Source organism: Microcebus murinus, chromosome 6 (genome assembly GCF_040939455.1).
Source record: "Microcebus murinus isolate Inina chromosome 6, M.murinus_Inina_mat1.0, whole genome shotgun sequence".
Taxonomy (NCBI): Eukaryota; Metazoa; Chordata; class Mammalia; order Primates; family Cheirogaleidae; genus Microcebus; species Microcebus murinus.
The window spans coordinates 27,223,649-27,236,695 of NC_134109.1; the positions used below are offsets into that span (position 1 = coordinate 27,223,649).

The 13,047-nt window shown below is 40.9% G+C and overlaps 1 protein-coding gene across 3 annotated transcripts in view; it reads left to right on the forward strand.

Annotated features, from left to right (window-relative positions):
• The window catches only part of AREL1 (apoptosis resistant E3 ubiquitin protein ligase 1), a 39,273-nt gene extending 26,330 nt beyond the window's left edge, over window positions 1-12,943 (forward strand). For all 3 annotated transcript variants that reach the window (XM_012742065.3, XM_012742057.3, XM_012742074.2), the window contains 12 exons: window positions 1,102-1,179; window positions 1,947-2,088; window positions 2,222-2,343; window positions 3,328-3,403; window positions 3,930-4,039; window positions 4,729-4,908; window positions 5,089-5,214; window positions 7,321-7,450; window positions 7,538-7,596; window positions 9,610-9,699; window positions 10,115-10,290; window positions 10,368-12,943. In XM_012742065.3, the coding sequence (XP_012597519.1) occupies window positions 1,102-1,179; window positions 1,947-2,088; window positions 2,222-2,343; window positions 3,328-3,403; window positions 3,930-4,039; window positions 4,729-4,908; window positions 5,089-5,214; window positions 7,321-7,450; window positions 7,538-7,596; window positions 9,610-9,699; window positions 10,115-10,290; window positions 10,368-10,470 (1,392 nt within the window). In that variant the 3' untranslated portion in view covers window positions 10,471-12,943. The remainder of the gene's footprint in view (window positions 1-1,101; window positions 1,180-1,946; window positions 2,089-2,221; window positions 2,344-3,327; window positions 3,404-3,929; window positions 4,040-4,728; window positions 4,909-5,088; window positions 5,215-7,320; window positions 7,451-7,537; window positions 7,597-9,609; window positions 9,700-10,114; window positions 10,291-10,367) is intronic.
• Window positions 12,944-13,047: the final 104 nt, after the last annotated feature.

Genomic DNA, 13,047 nt, shown 5'->3' on the forward strand with positions numbered 1-13,047 from the left:
TTTCATTCTGTGATTGGTGAAACCACTGTAATGCATGTCACTATCAGGCTACAAGAATAAAGACATATTGTCAGGGAAAAAAGGTGAACTTCCCAAGCCCCTGAGCTAAGAGGCGCTTTGTGTTAAAAGTTCCTTTTTAATGTTTGTATTTTCATATTCGTTCAGTCCTCATAAAAATGAGACTCTGTTGAAACATCCCATTATATCCCTTTAATCTCATAACCAGAACTGAATTTAATTCTGTTCTACTTCAGAACACTTCACTGTTGTACCATTCTTCATTTAAAAATCTAGCCTTAAATTTAGTCTGGGTGGGATGATAATGAGGAAAATGGATGGAGTAGGTAAATGAAACAAGATTGGCTATGAGTTGATAATTGTTGAAGCTGTGACAGATTCATTGTATTATTATTTTTTTCTTTAGTATGTGTTCGAAATTTTCTTTAATGAAGTTTTTAAAAGGAAAAAAATCTGACCTGCACATTCAGATAAAAGGGTTTTTCATAGGTTAAAAAATTATTGCATTGTCCTTTCTTCTTTTGTAAATGGCATAAAGAGACTCCTCTTTATTCTTACATGAAGTGTTTTTATGAACTATTTTGTATGAGACACCCCCCTCCCCCCCGTCACCCCGCTGCCCATCTTCCTACCTTTCCTTCTCTGGCAAAGCCTTAGAACCATTCAAATAGGGGTAAAGCAGTAGGTTACTGGTGTCCTCTGTCCACTGATTTGGAAGAAGTCATTCTGAGCAGCATCAGGCTGAAGAGAAGGAGATTTTAATTGTTTCTAGGTAAAATCTTCTCTACCCATAAAGTGAAAACCTGATCTCAGATATTGAGAAATTGTAGTAAGACTTAAATATTAAGATTATGAAGTATCTCTGTATGAAATGGCATTGTCAGAGTAGCATTTTTCATTTGCCTTTTTAAAGATATAGTTGACATATTTATTTGATTTTAGTAGTGATTGGTCATTTTTGTCCATGGAGGAAAAAGGATATTATGAGAAATGTAGATGGGGACTATGATATTTGAATTCTAATATCCAAATAGAGCCATTTTATTTATCATTCACTTCCTGTTCTTCGTATTGGTCCTCTAGCAATTCTCAGTGAAGGAGTTCTACCTGAAAATCATTCCCTGGCGCCTTTACACCTTCCGAGTGTGCCCAGGAACAAAAGTAAGTTGAGCCTCACATCTGGCTCATGCTGAGCAGGCTTCGGCTCTGGAATGTTTCAGCCTTTTCTTTTTTCCCAGAAGGGTTTTTGGTGTTTCTGGAAGTTCTCGCTGTGCACACAGTATTCATTGCCTAACAAAGAAAGGGTGTTATCTCCTCGCTAAATTGCATGAAGAATATATATAAATTCTGGAAGGGCACATGCCTATAAAAGCAGGAATTAGTAACAACTCAGAATACTTCACTAGTTATCCTTTGCTTCCAAGACTAAGTTAATAGAAGGGATATTGGTAACTCTGGCCCAAGCTTGGTCTCCCAGTGTGCTGAAGCTAACTCTTTTAGAAACAGCATTCTCATATATTAAAAATAAATGGTTTCCTTAACTTTTCTGGGCCTTTGGAATCTAAAGTTTTGCCCAAAGTCTTGAATATGTCATTTTATAAAAATCATTTTCCTCCAGCCAGTTTGGAGTAGTGATTTCTTGCTATTTTATATATACTTGGTACTCTCACCCTTCTTATATTTTATGTTGGAAGGTCTGTAATGTTGCCTGTGATCCTTAGTAAAGGCAGTCTCTATGACTAAAATAATTTAAAATCTGAATTGTAGAACATTGAGGTGAAAAGAAAGGAGATGTATTCCTGGTAGGTACTCACTTGGAGAAAACAGACTTACTTGTTTTTGTTGGTTGGTACAGAAGGGTAGGGGTGTGGAGAGTTGTTGCTGGGTTTGAGGGTTTTATAGATTAACTTCTTTTTTTTCCTTGCTAGTTTTCATACCTTGGCCCTGACCCTGTCCATAAGCTGCTCACACTGGTGGTAGATGATGGCATTCAGCCTCCTGTGGAGCTCAGCTGTAAGGAGAGGAACATTCTAGCCGCCACTTTCATCCGCTCCCTGCATAAGAACATAGGTGAAGTTGGACAGGAATTCTGATGGGGAGGGTAGTGACCCACGCCACCCTGGGTACATGACGGTGTGGAGGTGGGACTCCACAGATGTCTCGAAATGAGGGAGTAATCATGATGGATCTTGCTGCTCCTCAGGAGGCTCTGAGACCTTTCAGGACAAGGTGAACTTTTTCCAGCGAGAGCTTCGGCAGGTACATATGAAAAGACCACATTCCAAAGTCACCCTGAAGGTCAGCAGACACGCCTTATTGGAATCGGTGCGTAGAGCTTCATTTCTATCACCAGATGCTGAAGTTTTACAACTAAGAACCTCTTTAGTATTTGGTTATATTCTACAGGTCATCTTTTTTATGAAACCTAAATTTCTATCTTTATATCTGTAAAAGATACATTTTTTATTTGTTTGATTATACTAAGTTTAGGGCAGAGTTGTTGGAGGTATGTTATTTAGGGAGAGAGATTAGTTGACTCATTGGCTTTCAAATCTACTGAAATTATTCATGAAGAGTGTCATGGAACTCCTATGTAGGGCAGGTGTAAGTGGTGGTTACAGAAGAAAGTTCTTGTTATTGAATCCTTGGAATAGAAGAGCTCTTGTTGGAAATGATTTTTGTTGTCACTCTGGTCTGATGGAAAAGGAACACCTGATGTGTGTCTGTCTCCACTGCACAGACACTGGCATAGTTCTTACATTCCCTGAGAATGAGAAGGGTTGGTCCCTCTCCAGAAAGTGTTTGTGATGTTTGGCTCTGGTAGGTGTGACTGGAAACCCCTTTTCACAGCCACATTCTCTGTGTGGCATGGCTCCCTGTCTGAACCTAGCCTTGTGGATAAAGATGTCTAGTGGATAGACTATACTTTGCTGAAAACCAGGCCTCCTTGGTTCTGTCGCTCACAGCTTACTAACTCAAGTCATTTTTTATTTCTTTATGCAAGAGATTTTCTATTAATAAAATGAGGGTTTGTTTTTTTAAGGAAATAAACCAAACAGCTTGAACTTTCCAACAAGTGATGGTATAAAGACATATTAGATTATTTTTAAAAACTTTAAAGTTCCTTTGGAGATATGTACATTCTAAATATAAGGTGGTATTATTAAAGCTTATTTATGACTAATCTGTCTCTCCAAGTAGTCGTGGTTAGTTCAGGAGACAATGGCGATGCTCTTGTGTTTTTGTCTTTGACATCTAGGGGATGCCAGCCAGTGTTCTGACAATTCCCTTCCTTTCACTGCTTTTCAGTCTCTGAAAGCCACTCGGAATTTCTCTATCTCAGATTGGAGCAAGAACTTTGAAGTGGTTTTCCAGGATGAAGAAGGTCAGTTTTGAAATTTATATTCATCTTTTTAACTATCCTCCACACTCCAACTCTCACTCTTACTCCTTCTCCACAAAAAAACAAAAACAACTCCCTCCCCACTGCCCCCTAAATCCCTCCCCCCAAACCCAGAGTCAAGAAAGAAGGGTGGTGGTTTTTGACTACCTGGCATGGAGGAGCTTGTAGAGCACAGACATATGGGGTCTTGGAGGGAGGACTCTAAGAGTGTTTGAACCAGAATGGCAAAGTAACTTTGGTTACTTTGAGAGAACTCGTCATTTCCTGGGATTTCTGATCTGTTTCGATACTAGGGGGCATTAGCTTATTCATCAAAATACCTTTAATCCTACAGAAAGGTGTAGGACTTCAAAAAAAGTCCACAGTTTAGGTGAGTTGCAACAGGGAAACACTAAGATAGTGGAATAGACGGGATGTGGAGAGTATATAATAAAATGATGACTAAATGAACAAAAGTGGTAAGTAGAGGTAGGCTGGAGTCACTTTTTATTTTCGTTATACTTTTCAGCTCTGGACTGGGGAGGGCCTCGCCGGGAATGGTTTGACCTAATCAGCAAAGCCCTATTTGACACCACCAATCAGCTTTTCACCCGGTTCAGTGACAACAACCAAGCATTAGTGAGTCTGTGACTTTCCCATGGGGTGGGTGAAAAATGGGGATTTTGGCAATTACGTTGTAATGGATATTATGTTGTTGTCTATCCATTATGTTGTAATATATAGACTAACAGGGGCTTGAAATTATGGAACTGACCTAGGAGTGTGACAACCTGTGTCCTGTTCTTAATTTTGCTACTTGTAATATGAGCTAATCAGATGATCTCTTTCCTCTTTACTTTCATTATTTCATCTGTAAAATAAGAAAAGATGCAGGTAGATGAATATTGGACTAAAAAGCATTATAGTACAATGGCTACTCTACTAATTATTATAATAGTTAAGCCATTTTCTCAAAATATACCTGAAGCAATTGATTTCTGTACTAGGTCTTTGACTAGGTAGAGGCATCAGGGATAGAGAAGTAGACTTTGGCTGAAAGAAGTTTTAGTTTAGGGAAAAAGTATCACATTACCCACTGATTCAATTACATACTCAGCTAGGGACCACAAACTTGATATAAGTCCATTTTTGCCTTTTATCCTCCAGTCACTTTGAATTACTATGTCTAATGTCATTTGGGCATTTGGCTTTTTGATCCTCACACTGAAATTCCTGCTTCCTTGGCATGGAGTTGGGGAGGGAGGGTCTTTCCAGAACTAGGCTTGAAGAAAAATGGCCCAGGGCCTTTCAGTCTTTTTCTTGGACAGGTGCATCCCAACCCTAATCGCCCAGCTCATCTGCGTCTGAAGATGTATGAGTTTGCAGGGCGGCTCGTGGGCAAGTGTCTTTATGAGTCCTCTCTTGGAGGAGCCTACAAGCAGTTGGTCCGAGCTCGCTTCACCCGTTCTTTCCTGGCCCAAATCATAGGACTACGTATGCATTACAAGGTAACACCTTGGGGGTGCATTTTCTACTAAGGCCCCCTGGCCATTAACTCTGGAGTCTCTTCACCTAAGCTTATTAATCTTAAGGTTAAAGAAATTAAATTAAGTGGTTCCAACCAGTTACAAATTTCATTTCTGGGCAAGAGCATTCATGTTCTGTTCTGCATCTTTCTGTCTCCCCAGTACTTTGAAACAGATGACCCAGAATTCTACAAATCTAAAGTTTGCTTTATCCTCAACAATGACATGAGTGAGATGGAGCTGGTATTTGCAGAAGAGAAATATAACAAATCAGGTCAATTAGATAAGGTGAGAAAGAGGACCAAAGGCTGTGGGTCTCATGTTCTCCAGCTTTCTCTAGAGCAGTATTGGCTAATAGAACTTTCTGCAATGGTGGGAATGTTCTATATTTGTGTTGTCTGTTAAGTACCCAAAATGTGGCTAGTGTGACCAAATAATGGAATTTCTCATTTTATCTTATTTTAATTAATTTAAATTTAAATAACTGTACTTGACTAGCAGCTGCCATATTGCACAGCTTTAGGGCACCACATCCCATACTTTATGATTTCAGCCCATTTGAGTGGAGCAAAAGACACATGTGCCCATCTGTCCCACCCATTCCTACTTTGCAGTCAAAAAGGAACTGAGTGTTAATGAAGTATCACTGTACAAGAAGATTTGGAAGAGATGGCAGTGTCTTCATCAGTATTAGCAGTAGTGATGTAGAGGATTCCTATTTAAACACAATGCCTATAAATTTCAAAACATTTTATTAGAATATTATTGGCCATAGGTATTTCTGATGCAAATATGTTTCTGTTTACATTGTGGGGTTAAACAGTATCAAATGATAATGATGAAGCTAAAGTTGCAGTAATATATAATTAAGAGCAAAATAGCAGTGATTGAAAATTGTGACCACTGGTACCACTGTAATGATAATCAGATATCCTATCTGAAAATTATGGGAATCCCAGCTGTCTGCCTTTGTACACATGAGGTCAGAGCCTATCTTCCTGACCCTGCATAGTAAGGCAGCGAGAGTCAATAGAATACTGAATTAGAGCCCTAAGGCCCAAGGGAGTGCTCATTTTAATTGAGTTTAATATGAATATTAAATCTTAATAATTTTTTTTTTTTGAGACAGAGTCTCACTTTGTTGCCCAGGTTAGAGTGAGTGCTGTGGCATCAGCCTAGCTCACAGCAACCTCAATCTCCTGGGCTCAAGGGATCCTCCTGCCTCAGCCTCCCGAGTAGCTGGGACTATAGGCATGTACCACCATGCCCAGCTAATTTTTTGTATATATATTTTTAGTTGGTCAATTAATTTCTTTCTATTTTTAGTAGAGATGGGGTCTCGCTCAGGCTGGTTTCCACCTCCTGACCTCGAGCAATCCACCCGCCTCAGCCTCCCAGAGTGCTAGGATTACAGGCGTGAGCCACCATGCCCGGCCTATTAATTTATTTCTGTGAAATGCTTAGTTGCATAAAATAAAAATGCAGAATTATATACAATAGAAAAAAAGATTTACATTTTTAAATCCATTGAGAATCCCTATGGTAGATTAACATTCTGTTCCTACCATGCTGTCATCAAGATCTTAAAATCTGGTCTTATAACTTCATTCACTTATGGAGACAACCATGGTCACTTTACACAAATTTTTAACATGGTGGTTTTAAACTGTGCTTCAGAGCTCCCTCAGATTTCCTTTACAAGTTGTTTATTGGGAGATACCAATTCTATTTGAGAATCATATAGCTTGTTCTGCTTTTGCAGATAGGAAAATTGAGGGCCCAAATAGCTAAGTGACTGAAGGTCTGTAGGAAGTTAGCATCAGGGTTGGGATTAGAATACAGTATCTCCAAGTTTTAAGCTGTGGCTCTTTCTGTTGACTCACATGAAAGATAGAAGAACATGCAGAACAACTGTTCTCATCTTCACACTTCTGAGACATAAAAAGAATTCTTCACTACTTATCTATTCACTCTCACTTGCTCAGAGAAGAAGTCAGTAATAGTTTAATTTTGGATCATTTTTTTTCTTTTTTTTTTTTTTTTTTACTCAGAACCAGTATGCTATAATTTTGGATCATTTGGATTAAAATATTGCTAGCAAGGAATCTTGATATATTCCTGTTGCATCACTGTTACTTGACTGGGTCAGAGAAAATGTCACACAGACACCCATTTCAGAAATAGTAGCTAGTGGAATATAGCAATAGTGGTAGGAACCATGAAGCTTAGTAACTAACTAAAAGCAAGTGTGTTAAAAAGCTGGATGCACAGCAGAAATTTATGACTGGCACTGATGGCGGTCAGTAATGCTGTTTTAGAACATACTGGGCAGGTATCATCGTATAAATTTCCATCCACAGCCTCTCTTTGTGTGTCTTTTGTGTCCTGTTTCAGGTTGTAGAACTCATGACAGGTGGAGCCCAAACCCCAGTAACCAATGCAAATAAAATCTTCTACTTAAATTTGCTGGCCCAATATCGGCTGGCTAGTCAAGTGAAAGAGGAAGTGGAACATTTCCTAAAAGGTCAGATCCTGTTTACTCTTGGCCTTGAAGTTAAAATACCTGTATCCGTGGTGTGGATATGGCTTTAACTTGGCTACTTTGTTTCAGGCCTGAATGAGTTGGTCCCTGAGAACCTTTTGGCTATTTTTGATGAGAATGAACTTGAGGTAAGTGCTTACAATTCAGACTACTCCTGTTCTTGACTCAGTATCCACAGGAACCAACCTGGTGCACCTTCTGTTATGAGATGTAGCAGGACAGCCGTTTATGCAAGGGTTGGTTTCACTTTTGTCACTTCCATTCATTGACCCTTTCTTCAGCTTTTAAAAACTTAGAATGTAAATGTTAGAAAGCAAATAGCTAATTATTATAAAGAGTAATAAGTAACATTCACTTATTCATCAAATATTATTGATACTGGTTAAGTAGTAAAGAATGTTGGTATCAGGTATAGTCTTCATAAAATCCCATGACATTTAAGGAAATAGTAGAACTTATGTATTGTGTGGCACTGGGGACATGGTAGTGAATAAGACAAAGTTCCAGCCCTCTTGGGCTATATTCTAGAGGAGGAGACAAACCAAAAGATGCGAACATATTTCAAAGTATTGGACCATAACACTGTATTGTATATATTTTTATTTGTTTTATTTTATTTTTTTTAGAGACAGGGTCTCTCTCACTCAGTTGCCCAGACTAGAGTGCAGTGGTGTGATCATACCTCACTGTGGCCTTGAACTCTGGCCTCAAGTGATCCTCCCGCTTTAGCCCCCTAATACAGGTGTGAGTCATTGTGCCCAGCCCATATTTTTATATACATAGTAAATATATTCTTATTTTAGGTCCTATAACAACAATAACAAAAAAAAAAAGCAGTAAGATGATAAATACAAATTCTATAATTGAAGTCCACACCAGGTATGGGCAAAGAATAGAATCAATTTGTCTTTAGCTGCTAACATGGTGCAATGCAAGTTACTAGTTTTAACTTTCCATAGTTTTTATGAGGCATGTGTTTCTGCAAACTGTTTCCTTTAGGGAGGATAATTCTTTAAAAATGGGGGTTGGGGAAAGTAGTTTCAGGTGGTCTTGTGTAATTCTTACTCTTATTGACTGAACTGGCTTGGAGAACAAGAATCAAAAACTTGTGTCATTTTTATCACATTTTGTACCTTCAGATGTGAAATCCAAACAAGATGAACTCTCCACATCTCAGCCTAAAGATATACCTATCAGTGCTTTTATTTTGGGTGCTAAGGAATAGATAACTGGTATATTTTATCTTGAAGCGAAGCATTTGTAACAATTTGTAAAAGTGAGTAGAAAGGAAGGACACAGTCTCTTATAGTTGTTCCACATCTTGCTCTTTGTGACTCATTAGCTTAGCAAATTCTTTTTCAAGGAGCCAAGGCTTCCCAGGCTTAGTTTGGGCTTTTCTTGTCTCCTGACTAGGATGTATCATTCTTTATAGCTATTGGATGAGTACTCACAGTCTGCTAAGTAACATGCTGGATCCTGAACCGAATTAGGATATCAACAAAATGTTTAGGAATCTGATGTCATTAATGTTCTCATTTTTTGGCATACTTTTTAATTTATCTGAAGAAGTAGAGGCAGGGCTAAAGGGAGGGTAGTAAAAGTTCAGTCCACAAAAGAAGGACGGATCCTGGGAAAAGGCCACCTGACAAATTCATAAATGGGGCCGAGGGTCTCCATCAAAGGAAAAGGGCTGCCTTTTCTCCCTGATGTTCCCAGAGCAGACTATCAGTGAACACTCAGGTTTTTTATTTTTTTCCTTTGTTTCAATTAAAAATAATCCATCGCAGAAGTTCTTAGGGTACTCATTAGAAACGCTGGAATACTCCTTTAACCTACACGAGCTTGGAACCCATTCCTAAAGATTTTGATTCAATAGGTCTGGGGTAGGGGCCACAAACATCTATATGTTTTTTAAAAGCTGTGTGATTCTTTTTTTTTTTTACCACGCTGGTTAACAACCATTGGCCTATTGTATGTAATTGATTTTCCTAAAACAGTATTCTGGCATTATGTTCTCACCTTCTGTCTTTTTCCTGGTGTTTTCTTTCTGGGCATTTTGCATGTTATCGTAGGTGGTTTTGACCTTATGATGTGTCTTTGTCTCTCTGACTGTTGTAGTCACACTTGCTGTTTTTCTGTAGCTGCTGATGTGTGGGACTGGAGACATCAGTGTGTCTGACTTCAAAGCCCATGCAGTAGTTGTTGGTGGCTCATGGCATTTCAGAGAAAAGGTAAGTGGGCCTTGTTACACTTGGATTTGTGCCAAGCTTAAAGGAAAAGTTTCAGAACAAAAAAGTAGAGGAGTCAAAGAAGCTGGCTTGTTGTTTGGGACACAGTGATACATATGGGAAAGATAGGTGGTTGTCCATGCAGAAAGGAGCCCTGATCCCTAAGGGCTGTCATGCTGACTGCCACAGGAATAATAAATTGGAATTACAAAGAAATAAAACCAGGCAATCATTGACTACCCTCCTGACCATGTGACAATGTAAATTCCTGAAGAAGTTGTCAACTCTAACTATTCCTACCTATCCCTCATAGAACCGTAACTGGGGTACAGCCCCACTTCATGGTATCTTGTTCCTTCCCCCAGGGACCAAATCCTAGCCTGTGTACCATGTGTGATCCTTGTGCTCTCTCTGCCAGGTCATGAGGTGGTTTTGGACTGTGGTTTCCAGTTTGACCCAGGAAGAGTTGGCTCGGCTACTTCAGTTCACAACAGGCTCCTCTCAGCTACCACCTGGAGGCTTTGCTGCCCTCTGTCCCTCATTTCAGATTATTGCTGCTCCAACCCATAGCACGCTACCTACTGCACACACATGGTAGGTATCTGACTGCCTGGTACATGCCTGGGGTTTCTGGTGGTATGAGTTAATCTCTTTTCCCCTTGCCCTTCCAGTTTTAACCAGCTGTGCCTCCCTACGTATGACTCCTATGAAGAGGTGCACAGGATGCTGCAGCTGGCCATCAGCGAGGGTTGTGAGGGCTTTGGCATGCTCTGACCACTCTCCTGCCATCTCCTTGGCTCTCAGGCTCTCTGGAGCATCCAAGCACACATTACAGACATCGTAACTACTGATCCTAACACACATAACCATCAGCCAGAAGATGCCGCATGCTCCCCTGTGTCTGGAGTATTTTGTCACCTACAAGCCTTGTCCTTACCTCACCCCCAGCCTGCCCATGTCTGCCACAGGCCACTTTGGCATGGTATGTAAGCTGAGTTCTCCGTTCTGTCGTAAGAAGAGGACTGCACTGCTGTCATTTCATTTGGTCATTTGAAGAACTCAGTAGCTGAGGGAAGCTGGTGTGCAGAAGCCTTAAATCCACACCTTGCTCCACCTCCCTCTGCAGATGCTTCTTGGAGGTGCCCTCTTTGGCCCTCACTACTTGACCAGACTGGTACCTGAGTCTTTTTCGTGGGTGGGATCATTGCCTCTTCTAGTCAGGAGCCAGGAGAGGCACAGATAGGAAGTGGCCCACCTGAGCAATCTTTGGTTTTGTCCCCCTTCACAATGGCAGGCACAGGCCATGGCACTGGACTACCTCTAATGAGGACTGATAGCACAAAAGGATCTTTTTTTGTGGTGTCAGAACTAGAAACAGCACTTTCCCTTCAGGCATTTCTGGAAGCGATTATTAATCCATAAAGAAGAACTCTCTAAGCTTTTTCTTGAATTTCAGCCAGTGAGAAAAGCAGATAGACTGAAGAATGTGAAGGATAGCTGAGCGGTAGCCTCCAGCGCTTAATATGATTCTCCTTTAGGGTTGTGGGGCATGTCTAGGCACATGACTACTGAGGCTTTTCCCTGAGTTTGTTCTTTTGGCTGAGGTGTGGCTGGGCAGGGCCACTGACCCCTAAGTTAGGTAGTCTACTAAGAGCTGGGGATTCTTTAGAGTTCTACTCAAGAAAATTTTGTAGCAAAGGATGGAACAGTAAGAATAGCATGCCAGCAGTCCCTGGTTTTCTCTGTGCTTGGTGTTCTGTGTTAGCATAACAAGAAAGGAACGGGGTTTGGGAGTTTAAGTGCTTATCACAGGTCCCTGGGGTCAGGATACTGGGGACAGACATGGAGTAGATAAATAGGTTGGGCAGTAAATGCCTAGTAATCCCCAGTACTTCCCTTCGCTCCTTCGGTTACCAGGAAGGAGAACTAAGGAGGGAGGAAGCTATATTTGGTTCACTGTTGAGTGATGATTGAAGAGTACCTGCTGCTGTCTCTTGGAAGATGACAACACCGTTTTTCATTACTGTTTCAGTGAAAACAATTTCAAGCCTCAGAATCTCATCAACTTCCCAGATTTCTGTTTTTAAGAAGGCTTTGTTGCAAGCTACCATTCCCGATGGGGCACTCAATTCTGAGAATATTACAAGCCATCTTTATTGCCAAAACCAGCAAGTACACAGAGTCCTGAGACAAGGCAGGACTTGTGGCAATGCCTTGGCCTCCTGGAAGCATGTCTGAGCCCTCCTGTTCCCAGGGATCATGTGAAACAAGCCCTCCTGAGCTGCTGCAATTCCTGTCTGACCTCGCTCCTTGCAGTTGTCATTTGTCCTTTCTTGGCATGGGTGCTGACCTCTCCTGTCCTTGGGTCCGGGATCCAGCAGCAGGGCGTCTATACCCCAGGATCCTCCATGCCACATGGTCACTGCTCTCCTCAGGGACCAGGACAAGGTGCTGCTGCTTTCCCAAATTTTTTCCCATGGGATATGTACAGGAAAGTTTAGTCATCACCCTGGGAAACATGATGCTGCCCCTTGGGCCCAGATAGGGGTTTCCAGCTGAGGGCATGTGGGCTGGTTCTGCTGTTTTTGGCAGTTGTTCCTCATCTGGATTCTGCATTCTTCCCTCTGGCAGCCATCCAGAGACTGATGCTAGAGATTGAGTTGATTGTCTTGGCTAGATCTGTCATTTTAAGCTCTAGTCATAGCACTTTTTCAGAGCATCCTAGGCACCATTGCAGCCCAGCTGGGGCAGCTGCATCCCTCTGGTGGTCCTTAGACACCAGAATCTTTGTTAACAAAACCCTTTGGTACTGTTGTGGTTTTCTATTCTTCCAGTGTACTCTCTCCCCTAACTCTATTCAAAAGTATCTTTGCTCTTTTGGGCTTTCCTTTTGCTTTTTTTCTAATCTTGCTGTGGTACTAGCCAGTGCGAGGAAAAGGTACAATATGTCAGAGAGCAGGGAGTGTGTGCTATTTTTTGAGCAATTTTCTATTCATTTTTCTTATTTTGGCTAGTTATTTTATTATGCCCTTGTGGCCCAGGTACTTGGGGAGCCAACTATCCTTCTGGCCTTTTAGTGTCTTTGAAGAAGAACAGGCATCAAGTGAACACCAGGAGAGTGTTTCTGGAAATTCAGCAGAGACCAAGCCCTGCTACAAATTCACTGGGCCAGGTGAAAGGGCCAGACAGTTGCAGCTTATGATGTAAATATTTTGTACAGTAAATAAATAAATGTTTAAAATAAGAACCAAGGAGCAAGTGGCTGCTTAAGTGGAGATTCACAGCTTAAAATGAAGGTGGGGAAACAAAGATTTAAAATGTTTTTGCATTCCCCAGTAGTTCCTCCATAAA